Below are 14,399 nucleotides of genomic sequence, written 5' to 3'. Positions count from 1 at the left end.
CGCCCTTGCATCCTCCTCTTCAATTATCACATTCAGGAACGTCTTCTTGTTAGTTACAAAGAAGATGAGCAACATTTTTGGTCTGGTGACAACAAAACATCATTCTATGTGAACGGCACCGTTTGCAAGAATCCTTACTCTTTCTGCAATGTCTCTGTAAAACCGTTTTATTTATCTTTCCTCAGATAAAAATTGATTGCATGCGTATGTTTACTACAGTAGCAGTGACTCGTCCCTCGTCGTTGTCATGCAATTTACTGAGGTTGCGAGGCGGACATCCATTTGATTTTTTTTACCCGCTTTCTTCACTTCCAGTCAGACAGAGCAATGCCACCGAAAAAGAAGAAACTTAAAAATGCGCTCAGCAATGTGCTCGCACAATCAGAGGCGATCAAAAAGGAAAAGCGGCTGCAAATGCAGGGCGATACCCGCACTCAAGCGCAGCGCAAGGAACGTCAAAGGATCGGTGCTCATCGACGAATGCGGCCGGAATTTCGAGAAGACGATCGTATATTGCTAGTGGGCGAGGGCAATTTCTCGTTTGCGCGGTCCTTGGCAGAGAATTACATTCAGGGAAACTGGAACACCATGATCGCTACGTGCTACGACAGCGAAGACGTCCTGTACGAAAAGTATGGAGATGAAGCAAAAGAAAATATCGAAACATTGCGGGCATTCGGTGTGCATGTACTCTTTGACGTTGACGCCACAAAATTGCAAGACCGGAAGATGTTGAGAAAAAATGTGTTTACGAAAATCATTTTCAATTTTCCACATGCTGGTAAGGGGAAAAGATAATCTGGTGATCATCATTGATTATGTGTACTGAAAAACGGTTGCTAGGTGCTGGTATCAAGGATCAGGATCACAATGTTAGAGCAAATCAGGCATTAATCAATGGGTTCTTGGCTTCAGCGCGACAGCAGCTATCAACGGAAGGCCAACTGGCACATTTTTACACGGAACAGCAAGCGGATGCAGACGATGATAGCCATCATCACCACCAACAGGAAGAACAGTTGTTACCGCTGCGAGAGGGAGAAATTCACATCACCATAAAAACATGCAAACCTTACGATTTATGGGACGTAAAGTCCCTTGCAAAGTCAACGGGCGTGCTCGCGGTCAAGTCTAGTTTCAGATTCTTGCCAGAGGATTTTCCTGGATACGAGCATCGCCGAACGCTTGGTTTCAAAGAAGGTGTCAGCAAGAGTGGAAATGCAGAAATTAACAGGGCCGATCCAAGGACCTTTGTAATCGTACGTCGATTGGCTATGGCAGAGGAATTTGAGAAAAGTAAGAAAGGATCCATTGAAGCAAAGAAGGAACGACAGCGAGAAAAGCAGCTTGGAAAGAAAAAACGCAAACGAGGCGCAGATAGCGACAGCGACGATGATTCGGATGATAACCAAAAGTAAAACAAGGCAATGCATTTGTTCCATACTATTGTAATACCAAGCATTCAATAAAAAGCATTATCATCATCATCACTGGCATTAACACCATCGTTGCCATGCAAACCTGTGTAACGAGCGGATGTCATATTCGGCGTGAGTACGTAGGAATTGGCACCCTCCCCGTCCCCACGCGCAACTACCGTCTGTCAGCAACCATGAAACTTGTTCACATTGGTATTGCATGCGAGAACGCACAGGGGGGTTGTATTTTAACAAAGCAATTATCCTAGTTATTGCCAAGTTCAAGCCCGAGATCTCAGAGGAGCTTCGACAGCAAGCATGCAACGACGTGCTCAAGCTCAAAGACCAGATCCCTCAAATCACCAGCGTCACAGCTGGAAAGACCTTTACTAATAGAAGCAAAGGATACGAATGGGGTAAACAATGTGTGCGTGTTAATAATAATCGACCCCTTCCCTGACCGTAACTTGTTACAGGCTGGGTTGTCGAATTGGAGAAGCAGGAGGTCAGTAGTGGTGGTGGCCGCAGCAATATGTTGTCGCATGGCAGTAACCCTCCTTTTCTTTAGGATTTGGAAACTTACGACAAGCACCCTGCCCACCAGGAGTTCTTGAAGAACTACAAGGCTACCTTCGAAGATCTCATTGCTCTTGACTACATGTCGTAAAGAAACACGAATAAAACGAACTGTGCATTTGGCTATACAGTGCTCGTCATTATAGGACATCAACGAGAAAGGGGCCAGATATTTTGATTGCATTTTGTTCGCCGTTGCTGCTCGGACCGGGAGACTTATCCCCCATTTCTGCTAAATCTTCGATGTGCAACAAATAGCAGTTAGCGCGCTTCTATAGACCCGGAAGCATTACCCTTTTTTCCCTAATGCTAAGCCGCGCACATTGCGTCAGAGCTTTGACCATGAAAGGAAAAACTCCATGGAGGAGAGACGGTCTATCAGGACGGGGGTTGTGCTCGAGCTCCCACATAAGCAACAACACTGGTGTCGCAAGTAGAAAAATTCATTGTTTTTCTATGTAGCATGACCCGTACAAGCATCCTATGGAAGCTTAGAGAAGTTTCTACCTTGTAAGTAGTTATGATTTTTGTCCACGAACTTGCTTACATGGTCAGCGAGACCATCTGGTTGTCAGTAAGGATAAGATCAAGACGAAAAGTTGCAGAGCAGTGGATCATCATGCTCTTGTTGTGTAATATATCCGTGCGCATTCATTCGTAGAAAATGTCAACTTTATTCCCCATAGCAAGCAACTCTTGCATGAGAACAACATAGTCACGTCCACCAAGTCTAGACATCAATCGTGCCCTGGATGCCTTTATCCGTCGGCTCTTACGATCCCAAGAAAGTCGCAACAAATTGAGGAAGTCTTGGATGGTACTTGGAAGTCAAGTGACCATCTAAAAGACCCATGGTAAAAGAGAACTTACGATCCATACATTTACGTGGAAACGCGATACAATCCGTCTCTTGCTGCAATATTTCAAGAATATTATCACTTCGTAGCATCTTTTTGTAGCTTTTTGTATACTATCATATTTCATTTAATTGACTGCCGCGCCTGTCATCGGATACTTGAAACCCGCTTTTCATTGCTGATATAAATCTTCAATAGCTTTATGATATATGCAGTGAGCTGGTGGATTCTATCATTACAATATGTACGTAGTTGCTGAGATATTTCGTATTTATAGTATTCTTTGAATTATTCTTGTTTCATCCAGAGCTCAGATGATGTAGATGTTTAGCGCCATTTACAGCTAGGCGTTTGTAGCTTCCTGTCATTGTGATCACATCCACATTTATCATTCTTGTATTTGAACTGCTTTCACCGCGAATAAAATATTGCCTAGCATGTCAAATGCAGACAAGTAGTTCCTTGAAACCCTTGCAGCTCACCATCTTTACACTGGGGAAAACAGTGAGTACAAAATTTAGTTTTCTGGAGAAGTATGCGTACGATAAGTAAATGATGATAGTCTGGCAGAAATCTATAGAGCTTCTTCCTATTGCATCCAAGTTTCTGGGAGGGCGTGGGTGATACGGCAAAAAAACCGGTTTTTTGCATGATCGACTTTCTGGCGATGACAGCATTCCGAAGTTTAAACTTTGCCAACCTTGTACAACAGTTGAATTGATGGACATTGAACTGGATATGTAGCTGAGATTCCGTTTGCAATATGCAGCCATAGAGCAGGCATTGCAATCTTTATTCCCCTATGGACATGACTTTTGTTTGACCATTATATTGGCTTGCTAACATTCTGTTGAGTATGGTGATGAATGATTCTTGCCATTAAAGGCAGTTGGGGGTGGGTTGGAGAATGTGTATGCTCTGTTTCAAAGTGGCAGTCGGAGCTTTCATAGAACAAAAGAACAAAGTATCGAATACGATCGAACAAAGTTCTCAGCAAGGCGGATGACCATCACCGATCCAGATATGGTACATGATAGCATGCACATCAATAATGAAAAAATAGATCCTCATCCGACTGATTACAACCCATGGACAACGTTTAACAGAATGGAAAGAAAATCCTCTTAGCTGTTGGTAATTTGGGCTTGTGCGCGCGCAACAATTCGAAGGATGAAGAAGGAAATAAAACCGCATGCTCCGTCTCGGCCGTAAAAAACCCCCACTCTCTTCTTCTTTCGTGTAATTCACACTTCAAGCTTTTTCTGCGCTCACACACCTTTCTCTCTTGCCTTTTTATCCTTCTTGCCTACTATATCCTTACCGCACATGAGGATAAACATTTGCGAACAACGAATATATACAGTGGATCCAACGCAAATATCGACGATTTCTACGAGCAGTAGTAGGCGACAGCAGCAGCAGCTATCCTCTTCAGCAACCGGCCGCGCCGCCTCACGAAGGTCAACGTTGAGACACACGCAAGACATTGAATATTCAATTCAAGTGCTACGATGTCTTCATCAGATCAAAGCAATAACTCGCGAACTGCAAACTATCTGCTATTCCATACACCACATCCACCCACACGCCGCAGCAAAACTCCATCGACACTTTGAACTGTCGTACAATCGGTTCAAGCGTCTTTGCACAGCACTGATGATGATCTTAGCCAATATGGGGCATATAATCAGCAGAGATCGAATTTCGTCATTTCGAGCCGAAATCTGTGACGAATGGCGGTTAGCAGAAGATGCAAGGCGGATTATGGACATCCATGCATCTCTTTTCCAACAAGAGCAGCAGCGACAACAGCAACAGAGTAGCGAGCATCATTATCATCAGCATCATCACCAGCAACAGTCTGCCGCAAGTCCCATGCTATCTTCGCCAGGATACGAATCGAGTCCAACGCCGGAACCGCTCTCACCAGCTTCTTCCAGCACCATTGGATCGTTCTCGTAAAAACTCCCTCTTCTTCCTTCAAATCCTTTTATATCGGACGTACTTGCCTGCTATCTCCCTCTCTTTTAGCTTTTCTCTCGAACTACGCTTTCTTTACTCCACCTTGCATGTATGTACAAACCGCCAGTTAATGTATATGTATATCCTCTCTCACGTTGGATTATGTTTGCTGAGTCGCGTGGATCCTGTAAATATGCTTCGTTTCGAAATGTACATAAAACTTGTTCTAATAAGGAGAAGTATCATCTTTGCATGAACGCAACGAATCAATGGATCAGCATCACAAAAAAAAGACCTCCGTCTCACCCCTGTGCATTTCATTGTGGATGCCAGGGAACAAGGGAGAAAGAAAAAAGGAGAAAAAAAGACGGGCATGCACCCTTTTTTCATACCATCCTTGATGCAGCTGCATAAAGTTCGATCACGTTGTTGCTTTTTCTTTTATGCGTACCGTTTTCTTTTTCTTGGTTCATGAATAAAGTAGTGTATTTACAGGAATAAAGTAGTTAGTTTTTGTCTATTATTTTGCTACCGCTGCTGTCGCTTCATCATCCTTCTTGCTGCACACAGCCTTGTGGCCTGACCTCCAGTGGGTCTTTTGGCATTCTTTTGAGCAGTATGCTACACGCTGGCACTGGCCGCACTTTTTGAACTCGCCTTCTTTTTCTTCAGCCTTTGAGCAGAACATGTTTCCGCACTGACGATGCTGGATCCTTTCAGGAGCTGCTTCCTTTGCCAACTGTCGAATGAGCTTCTCCTTATCGGCAGGTGCGAGCTGTTCAAACCGTTCCAAATTCTCATTCTCCAACGTAACACGAGCCGCCATCTTCGCTCGCAATATACGTACAAGGTATGCATACGCCTCGGTCTCTCCACGGACCAGCGCAAGCTCCATGTAGTTTTGTGCCTTGTCCATGTCGTACAAACCATAGTCTTTTGATCCGAAAATAAGGCCAAGCATCAACATGGCATCCCCGTCTCCTTGGTCGGCGGCATATTCCATAAAGTCAATGCCGGTGACAATGTATTCATCGGTATCGTTGCCAGGATTGCCAGCGTCCCGTGCGAGGCCAGGGTTCTTAGACATTAGCAGATACAAGCGGCCAAGCGCGTTTGCAGATGCTGCGAATCCCCACTGTTTGCCGCGTTCAAGATACTCCATTGCCTTTGGAATATCCTTGAACTGTTCCGTGGCCTTGGACAGACCTTGATAGATCAGACCGAGATTGTGCGCAGAATCAGGGTATCCTGTACCACAATAGAGTCAGTGTGCGATCGCTTACTACTCACAATGCTTTTCTTTTTCTATCATCTACCTTGATCGTACGCTTTGCAGTAGTACTCGATAGCGCGTTCTATATCTTGCGTACAACCATATCCATTCTCCAGGAAGAATCCGACCTTGTGGCAGGCCATCTAGTAGTAGACGATAACGCTCAGTCTGAGGTAGTCTGGGACATTACTTCAAGTCCTTGTTCTTCTTACCGGATTGCCCATATCAGCAGCTTTGCTGTACCACTCGAACGCGAGTTTTTTAGCATCCTGACCATCCTTCATGTTTTTGCCCTGTGCAAGCTTATCCTCTTGGTTGTACAGCGATCCGATCTGAACGGCGGCCATGCTGATGCCTTTATTGAACACGCGCTCCAGCAACTTTTTGGCACCTTCAAAGTTGGGGCTTGCAAGAGGACTCATGGATGCACGATCGTTCGCAGCTGCGTCGGGACGCACGCCGCCGTACAGGAAACTAGCCAGCAGTAAATCATGCACCGGTCCGTTCTCCTCCAAATCCAAGCCTTCCGCTGCCTTGTCGACGTTGACGCCTGATTTTGACAGGCGCTCGACGGCTTCCTGCTGTGCCTTTTCGATCAAGTTGAATTCGTCGAGATATTGCTCCTTGGCGCGTGCCAGCTAGCAAAATTAATTGTACATGTGAGTATCTTTTTCTTCTTCTTGTTATACCAGGCTTGCTACCGAGTATACAAACCTTCTTTCCAACGCTGTTGCGCTTCTCGTACTCGGCAGCAAGCTGCTGTGCTGCCACGGGAAGGGCGGTAGGTATTTGCTTTGCAAAGTCAGGATCAGTCTCATTGTACAAAGCAACCAGCAAAGCCGATTGCTGCTGCGTCAAACCGAGAATAGCTGGGATCTCGGAAGCTGGCGTGCCGTTAATGTCGGCTGGTGCGGATTGGTCGACTACTTGAGCCATTTAGGTATAAAAACCTTGAAAAACGGGAAGAGGAAGATGGAGATTATACCCAATAAGTTTCAAGCCACTGCAACAATGCATTGCCGGCAGGAAACTATAGATGGTAGATCCCCCTCCCTCCCCTCACATAGCATCTACCTAAGATAATCACAGTAACCAGATGAGTTAAATCGAAAAACCCTGATAGAAACTGCAATGCGATCAAAAGAGATATATGTTTCCTAAATGGTGGTTTATTTAATGAATGGAAGCTTTTCGACCTTTTTTTCATGAAACTGAAACATTCTAGATCAGCAAACCTATTCATTCATCATCGATCTATTAGATTTACGTAGTGGAGAATTTGGTTGCAATAGAGGGATCAACAAGAATGGGGAATAAAGGATAAAGTAAGTTGTCGACATTTTGGGATGACGATCTATTCGGCTGCTGCTGACTTTATCCCTTCCTGCAAAAACAGCAGCAGACACATCCCTTCCCGCTCTCCTCATACACACACATTCTTACCCAGATGCCGCCCAAGAGAAAATCCAAAGCAGCTGCGTCCAAGAGAAAGCAAGATCCGGTAGCAGAAGATAACGATAACAGCAGCAATGTCAATGTCGAGCAAGAAAAAGCTGTAAAGAAGCTGCGTACGGAGGAAAATCAAGATGAACAACACACTGACGATCAGCCAAAAGTCGAGCAAGAACAGACGAACGACAACGATGCAGCCAACAAAGATGAAGAAGACGAGGAGCAGGAGGAGCAACAACAGCAACAGGAAGAAGAATCGTCTGCCCAAAGCAGTTCCAGTAACAATAGCAACAGCAATGGGTCGCCGTCAAGCAGCAGCCTAGCTGAGCGAATGGCAAAGTTGAAAGAATTGAAGAGACGACGGGCAACCGAAGTCGAGCAGGGAAACCGACGAGATCGTAACCTTGAATTCCAACGAAGCAAAGAGAATCCACGCTTAGAAGCCAGGAATGCCAGAAAGCGAGAAAAAGCATTGGAACTCTTGGAGAAGCAGGTATGTGTGGGCATTTGCTATTCGTATTGTCCTTCTTTTTTTTTGTGACATTGACTCTCCCTCTCTCTCTTTTTAGAAAGCAAGAGATAACGGGGAAGATTATGAACGAAAGCAGTTTTGGAAGTACTCTGCCGAATCTGTTGAAAAGTGGAATGAAAAGATGGAGAAGAAAAAGCAGTTTGTCAACAATGGATTTACAGGTATGTTATCATTGTAAACGGGCGGGCCTTTGTAGATGACTAAATTTTATGTATTTTTAATAAGATTACGAGCAAGAGGCACACAAAAAGTATCTGCGGTTGATCGACGAGTTCAAGCCTGACTTGGCTGCATACAATGAAAAGAAGCTGGAAAGCATCGCTCGCGCGATCGCCAACGGTGAAGATCCTTCCAATATTACGAATGCGGCAAACGATCTCGACTATGGTTCTGTGGATGATAAGCCGTCCAAAGAAGCGGTTGATCGACTGGTCAAGGATGTTGAGAAACAGTGGGTGTCCCTTTTAAAAATCCAATGATTTTCTCTGACAACTAAACTCTCTCTCTCTTTGTTAGGATTCGTAAACGCGAAACCCGTTCCCGCGAGCGCAAAGAAGTCAAGGACGATATCTCTTGGATCAACGAGAAGAACCGTGTCTTCAACCAAAAGATCGCTCGTTTCTACGACAAGTATACAAAGGAAATCCGCGAGAACCTCGAAAGAGGAACGGCCTTGTAAAGTGTATATATATTTTCTGTTTTTTTTTCTTCCACAATAGCATTTAATACCATTGAGAGTCTGGTTTTCTTTTTTTTTTACTTCCTGTCTTTGATGGAGCGGATATGCCGAGTCGGCTCATCGTACTCGGTCGACTTTAGCTAGGACTGCGTGTATCGAATGCATATATATATATATATTGCGGTTACGATGGTTTTGAGACAGAGATAATGACAAAAAGAGAAAATTACATTCGTGTGTATCGTTTTTATTACTGGTCGCTTTCGTCATCATCGTCCTGTTCAATGTGGATACTCTGTTCTTGCTTTGAGTTATTAGCCGTCAAGAAGTGCTTCAGGATCTTTGCGGCGACGGTTTTGCCTCTGAGGCGATCGTAGGTGGACCGAAGTCTAATGTTCTCGCGTTTGACATGTTCCAACTGTCTTGATAGCAGTTCGTTTTCCTTTGTCAAGGTGGTAATCATATTCCTCATTTCACCATACTGCTGGTTCTTCTTAGCCCTGTATTTTGCCGATGCAGCTTTGTTCCGTTGTCGACGCTCCTGCAGCGACAACGATCCACCAGTGGTTGGATGGCTGCTACCATTGCTGTCTTCGGTCGCCGCTACTTGATGGTGTTGATAACGGTGAGTATTTGGTGCAGGCAGAAAAAGGCGTCGCGAAGGAAGAGGCGAGAGACTCGAGCAAAGCTCGTCGTCCAGCGAGCTGCTACTGGTCGAGCTTGTTGACGATGTTGATGGATAATTAATAGCAGAGAAACAAGATGATGGCGGCGGCAGTGGTGCCGCAGCCGAGGATGGCGGAGGAGGAGCAAACAGCCTTGAATTATCACTCTCTTGATCCAAAGGGCCCGAAATAATAGACGAGATGGCCATGGGTTTGTTACCAAGAAACGCAGTGCTAGCTTCGTTGACTACAGACATCTGAAGATACAAAGAGAATGTACAGCAAGACCAAAAGAAGGAGGAGGAGCGGGATGGCCCACCATGAAACTCCATTCTGCTTTTCCATTCTTTAAAAAGACCTCACGATTTGGGCGGTATAGTGGGTTCGCAAAAAGGGGTTGTAGACAATCTTTTTCACTGCTGGTCAACTTGGCGAAAAAGCATGGACACCTTGTTACTGAAACCAAACTAATATGCATTTTTGGCTGTTAGTTGTCAAATGGTAAATGGTCATTTTCTACACAACCGGATTTTTTAAACCATTACACGCATTTGTATGTTTGTTGTATACATACGACTATATATTTTAAGAGCACGGTATACATTTCAATCTGTTTTTCGTCGAACTTTTAGAAAAACTAAAACATCGTTCCTTAAGAGGGATCGATCGTATGTTGACTACATATCATCATTCACTCCTCCTGGGTTCCCAGCAGCGCCCCAAAGAAAAAAAAAGGAATACATCCTACTTGGCACCAGACCGTGCATGGCGTCAGGTAGTTCTTCCATCATGTTCCATCTGCCAAATTTATTTTTGTCACAAAGCCAGATGTATACGATTTCAGATTAAACAAAGTAACAGTCCAATGAGTAGTATCAATCATCATCATGTGTTATCATTAGATTTGATTTCTCGGCCTAGCAACGGCATATATGCACATCAGCTTTTTTGCAATTAGCCTTTTTGTTGCTCTTCTTCTGTGTCGTGTGGCAGTGGTGCGGCTTTCTCTAACATGTTGTTGACTGTAAAAACATGACAATCCACTCCTGATCTCTCCCACGGTAACATGGCTCCCTTCTTTCTGCTCCTCCTTTTATTGCGATAAACACCGAGCACTATGCGATGGCTTCTTGTCTCGCAACTATGTCGGCATTACGCAGCCGTTGGCTGATCCAGAAGTCGCCAAGAAAAGAAGCTGTACATTTCTGCAATTGTCCTGCAGTGAAGTGACTGCCGCAAAGAAGGGATAGACCAGGCTTATCTTGATAGTTGCCGATGAGACTTTAATCAAGTAGCTACTATACGATGCCTATTCCACGCTTTATAGCCACATTGATATGTTCCAATGTAATGATGTGCATGTTTTTGTAAAAGGTTTGAAATCGAAGCATAGTGTATATTACGAGAACAATGACAAAATGCATACAGTGTACTACAGTACTATAGATACCAAAGTCGTTAGTAATATCCAACTGGCATCATTTGATTAGACGTTTGCTCTTATTCTTTTCCCATACTAACTGCATCGCATTCTCCACATTGGTTATTCGGCGATATTTCCTTTCCCAAACGCATATATCCGAACGGCATCTGCCTGTGGGAGTCGTGGCACAGTCGATGTTCTTTTTTAGCTCTTGAAATTGGGCTATATTATTGTCATTTGATTAGGCGGAGTGCCAGAAATAAAATTGCATGGATGACTGTCCTACATGTCACTTTCGCCAATCCATCTAATTTCTAAGCTCTTAGATAACCGCTAGCAGCTACCGAATAGCACATTGTAAGTCAGTCGTACATAGCTAATTGTGTATAGGGTAGACGAAGAAAGAGAGAGAGAGGCAGAATCAGATTACCTGATGATGGAGGAGATGTAAAATTTTAACCAATGTTCCAGGTATCCAAAATAATTCTAGAGCTTTACCTTTTAAAGAAACGAGAAATAATGCTTTGTAGAATCCTCGGTGTAGGTGAGTAGAATCGGGTGCGTCTGTCCGACGATCTTGCAGTGTACATTTATCTACCGAAAAATGTCAATGTCTAAGCTCATGTCGCACAAGCAATCAAACGCAATTTCACGTAGATCTGTGTGCAACCGACTGTATGGTATACCGCGGTTTTCCTGGCTCAATTGGGCGTTTGCGGATATCATCCGTAAAACATATAAAGGCAGCATCGTTTCAGGTTCGATCTACATCCTTCACTGCACAGAAAAAATAACGATATGCGTCTTTCCTTTGCAGCTTCGTTGTTACTCGCAACCGTCGGCATGCAATTGGTCTCTGCCGCCGATTGCAGCAACAAGGCTTACAGCCAATGCGGTGGCCAAAACTGGAGCGGTGAGTCATGCTGTATCTCTGGATACGAGTGCAAGCAGTTGAACGACTATTACCATCAATGCGTTCCACAAAACAGCGGTAAATGATTTAAATCTCTACGCAAAAACGCTCGCAAACTTATGAAAAACCATCGTATCCATCTAGGATCATTCTCAGGATCATCTTCCGCTGCCGCCCCATCGCACATGGCCACCAGCTCTGCACCGTCATCCTCCAAGGCTCCTTCTAGCCCTGCATCTTCGTCCAAGACCCCCTCTTCTCCCGCCGCTTCTTCTTCTTCTTCTTCCTCCGGAAGTGGTTACAACCCTATCTCTGGCGGTGCATCCGGTGATGGTACTACCACCCGCTACTGGGACTGCTGCAAAGCCTCGTGCAGCTGGCCTGGCAAGGCACCCGTCACCAATCCCGTCGGCACTTGCGCAAAGGATGGTGTCAAGCTTGTAGATGTTAATGTCCAGGTAAAAAGAAGAAAAAATGCTCCCTTGAAGGTAACGCGTAACAACTCACCCGTATACAGAGCGGTTGCAACGGCGGTGAGGGCTACATGTGTAACGACAACCAGCCTTGGGCCGTTGACGACAATCTTTCATACGGTTTCGCTGCTGCAAGCATCAGCGGAAAGTCCGAGAGCGATTTCTGCTGCAGTTGCTACGAGCTGACGTTCAGCTCGGGCGAGATCGAGGGCAAGAAGATGGTCGTCCAGGTCACCAACACTGGCGGCGACTTGAGCAACAACCACTTTGACTTGCAGATCCCCGGAGGCGGTGTCGGTATCTTCAACGGATGCCAAACTCAGGTACGTCCTCGGTCGAATAAAAACATGGCTCGCCCATTTCTAACAATTCTTCTTCTTAGTGGGATGCACCCAGCGATGGCTGGGGCCAGCGCTACGGCGGTATCAGCAGCGCATCTGAATGCTCTCAGCTTCCCAAGCAACTTCAGGATGGATGCAAGTGGCGCTTCGACTGGTTCAAGAACGCTGACAACCCCAACGTTTCCTTCAAGCAAGTATCTTGCCCCGCTGAGCTCGTCAAGAAGACTGGCTGCGAACGCACCTCCTAAATTTCTCCACATCCCATGCTCTTGACTCTCTTTTCCGTCGTACAACAGTAAACATTTCATTTCCTAATCTATTTTCTTCTTCCTTCCCATCTGACAAATTGACATATAAAAAAAAAGACAAAAGGAATTTTTTCTTCCCTGGCTTGGAACATCATTTACACATCAAAGAATAAACAAGACTTTATAAATTATTATCGATTGCTGTTATTTCACAGAAGGTGTGTTGTTAGCGGGCTGGAGCTGGCCTCAAAGAAGGAGGCATGCCGCTGTCGTAAACTCGCGATCGAGGACCAATAGATCTCTTGTGGACAGGTTTGCGCTGGCGCTGCTGTTGTTGACACTGCCGTTTTCGGAAAGACGAGCGACCGTTGCTGTGTAGTGGCGGGACTTTGGGGTATGCAGCAGCTGATGGCGGCGCTGCAGTTGCTACCGCGTTGTGTCCATTCGATCGTGGTATGTTTCTGTGAGGAGGCGGGATCGGAGGCGGTAAACTGCTTCTCGGTGAGGATGGTAACACTGCTGTGCGGTTGGTTTTGGTTTTATTTGATCGAGCACGTCGAGGGGTTCTTGACGCTATTCTCTGTTGCTGTTGATCGTGGTGCTGATCGTTGCTCGACGAAGCATTTAAAAGCGCGGTAATGCCAAGAAGCTGTGTTGATAGCATATCCTTGTTTTCTGGAAGCTATATGTAAACATTATGCTGTCAGCTATTCCGCTATATCACTAGGGACCAAGTTTGAGTGTGTACTTGCAGCAGTAATTTCTGGTTTTGTCTCCATCATCCAGCTGTGAGTCGCGCCAATGTGTCCCGTATGCTACACAAAGTTATTGGTTGGTTATCCCCGGCCCATTTCTAAAGTTGCCTTCTTCTCACCTGAAAGTTGGTAGGTCTGCCAATGATACTTTTTGTTACCTTTTTGTACCTGACATTTCGTTTCTTGACGGAAACGCTGTGCTGCTTCTTATTTTTCTTTTGAAGTTTCGTGTTCTTTTCGGTCGTTTGCCGAGATTCTGAAACGTGCTTTTCGTTATTGATACATCCAACGGATCCGCGGTTTCTTCTCCAGATGCCATTGCTCTTGCGTTTATTGTCGCCGCTGTGGCAACTATCGGTGACATCGTCCTCCAACGTTGCCAATTTTCTCAAATCGTCGAGACCAATTTGCTTTGCGGCTTTCGATACTGTTCCTCCCATATTCAAACGGCAATAAAAAGAAACAAGATAAGAATTATGAAAACAATAACAACAAATGCCCTAAGAAAATTAAGGAGTCAAGCAATTCATCGCATCTTTCGGAATCCTTTTCCAGAACGCCCGAAAAACAATTACCATTTTTGTCTTGCTCTTGATGAAAATCTGGGCCATATTCAACAATGCTCTTCTTTTTTTTTCTCGCTGCTGTGGGGGAATTTCCTAGAATGATATATCAATCGTATATGGTTCCTCGACATCTTTCAATAAATATGGGAGGGTATTCAAGAAAATTTATTTTATCGGGGAAAAGCAATACAATGTAAATAAAGCACCAGATAGTCTTTTGTGCGTAGAGTATAGAGCATACAGATGGATATTCTCGGAGAATGGTT

At 44.8% G+C, this 14,399-nt stretch overlaps 7 protein-coding genes across 7 annotated transcripts; 4 read left to right on the top strand and 3 right to left on the bottom strand.

Moving 5' to 3' along the window:
- Nucleotides 1-327: 327 nt before the first annotated feature.
- On the top strand, nucleotides 328-2,252 carry VTP01DRAFT_10292 (uncharacterized protein; the record flags this gene model as incomplete). Its single annotated transcript, XM_069378638.1, has 7 exons — nucleotides 328-781; nucleotides 844-1,414; nucleotides 1,474-1,550; nucleotides 1,688-1,834; nucleotides 1,895-1,923; nucleotides 1,987-2,081; nucleotides 2,141-2,252. 7 exons carry the CDS (start codon nucleotides 328-330, stop codon nucleotides 2,250-2,252), a joined length of 1,485 nt encoding a protein of 494 aa, XP_069239717.1.
- Nucleotides 2,253-4,177: 1,925 nt separating this feature from the next.
- On the top strand, nucleotides 4,178-4,813 carry VTP01DRAFT_10291 (uncharacterized protein; the record flags this gene model as incomplete). The annotated part of the gene is made up of 1 exon (XM_069378637.1): nucleotides 4,178-4,813. One exon carries the CDS (start codon nucleotides 4,178-4,180, stop codon nucleotides 4,811-4,813), a length of 636 nt encoding a protein of 211 aa, XP_069239716.1.
- A 520-nt stretch (nucleotides 4,814-5,333) lies between these two features.
- Nucleotides 5,334-7,022, bottom strand: VTP01DRAFT_10290 (uncharacterized protein; the record flags this gene model as incomplete). Its single annotated transcript, XM_069378636.1, has 4 exons — nucleotides 5,334-6,061; nucleotides 6,130-6,229; nucleotides 6,299-6,724; nucleotides 6,801-7,022. The coding sequence occupies 4 exons, from the start codon at nucleotides 7,020-7,022 to the stop codon at nucleotides 5,334-5,336; spliced, it is 1,476 nt and encodes a 491-aa protein (XP_069239715.1).
- A 511-nt stretch (nucleotides 7,023-7,533) lies between these two features.
- Nucleotides 7,534-8,749, top strand: VTP01DRAFT_10289 (uncharacterized protein; the record flags this gene model as incomplete). Its single annotated transcript, XM_069378634.1, has 4 exons — nucleotides 7,534-8,031; nucleotides 8,108-8,231; nucleotides 8,296-8,521; nucleotides 8,587-8,749. 4 exons carry the CDS (start codon nucleotides 7,534-7,536, stop codon nucleotides 8,747-8,749), a joined length of 1,011 nt encoding a protein of 336 aa, XP_069239714.1.
- A 250-nt stretch (nucleotides 8,750-8,999) lies between these two features.
- VTP01DRAFT_10288 (uncharacterized protein) lies at nucleotides 9,000-9,671 on the bottom strand (the record flags this gene model as incomplete). The annotated part of the gene is made up of 1 exon (XM_069378633.1): nucleotides 9,000-9,671. One exon carries the CDS (start codon nucleotides 9,669-9,671, stop codon nucleotides 9,000-9,002), a length of 672 nt encoding a protein of 223 aa, XP_069239713.1.
- A 1,964-nt stretch (nucleotides 9,672-11,635) lies between these two features.
- Nucleotides 11,636-12,812, top strand: VTP01DRAFT_10287 (uncharacterized protein; the record flags this gene model as incomplete). Its single annotated transcript, XM_069378632.1, has 4 exons — nucleotides 11,636-11,828; nucleotides 11,895-12,208; nucleotides 12,268-12,546; nucleotides 12,606-12,812. 4 exons carry the CDS (start codon nucleotides 11,636-11,638, stop codon nucleotides 12,810-12,812), a joined length of 993 nt encoding a protein of 330 aa, XP_069239712.1.
- A 226-nt stretch (nucleotides 12,813-13,038) lies between these two features.
- VTP01DRAFT_10286 (uncharacterized protein) lies at nucleotides 13,039-14,007 on the bottom strand (the record flags this gene model as incomplete). The annotated part of the gene is made up of 3 exons (XM_069378631.1): nucleotides 13,039-13,494; nucleotides 13,565-13,627; nucleotides 13,687-14,007. The coding sequence occupies 3 exons, from the start codon at nucleotides 14,005-14,007 to the stop codon at nucleotides 13,039-13,041; spliced, it is 840 nt and encodes a 279-aa protein (XP_069239711.1).
- Nucleotides 14,008-14,399: the final 392 nt, after the last annotated feature.

The sequence above is a fragment of the Rhizomucor pusillus genome, assembly GCF_041956525.1.
Source record: "Rhizomucor pusillus strain CBS 183.67 unplaced genomic scaffold VTP01scaffold_8, whole genome shotgun sequence".
Classification (NCBI taxonomy): Eukaryota; Fungi; Mucoromycota; class Mucoromycetes; order Mucorales; family Lichtheimiaceae; genus Rhizomucor; species Rhizomucor pusillus.
The sequence above is the reverse complement of the archived record's forward strand: the minus strand, read 5'-3'. Positions and strand labels throughout refer to the sequence as shown.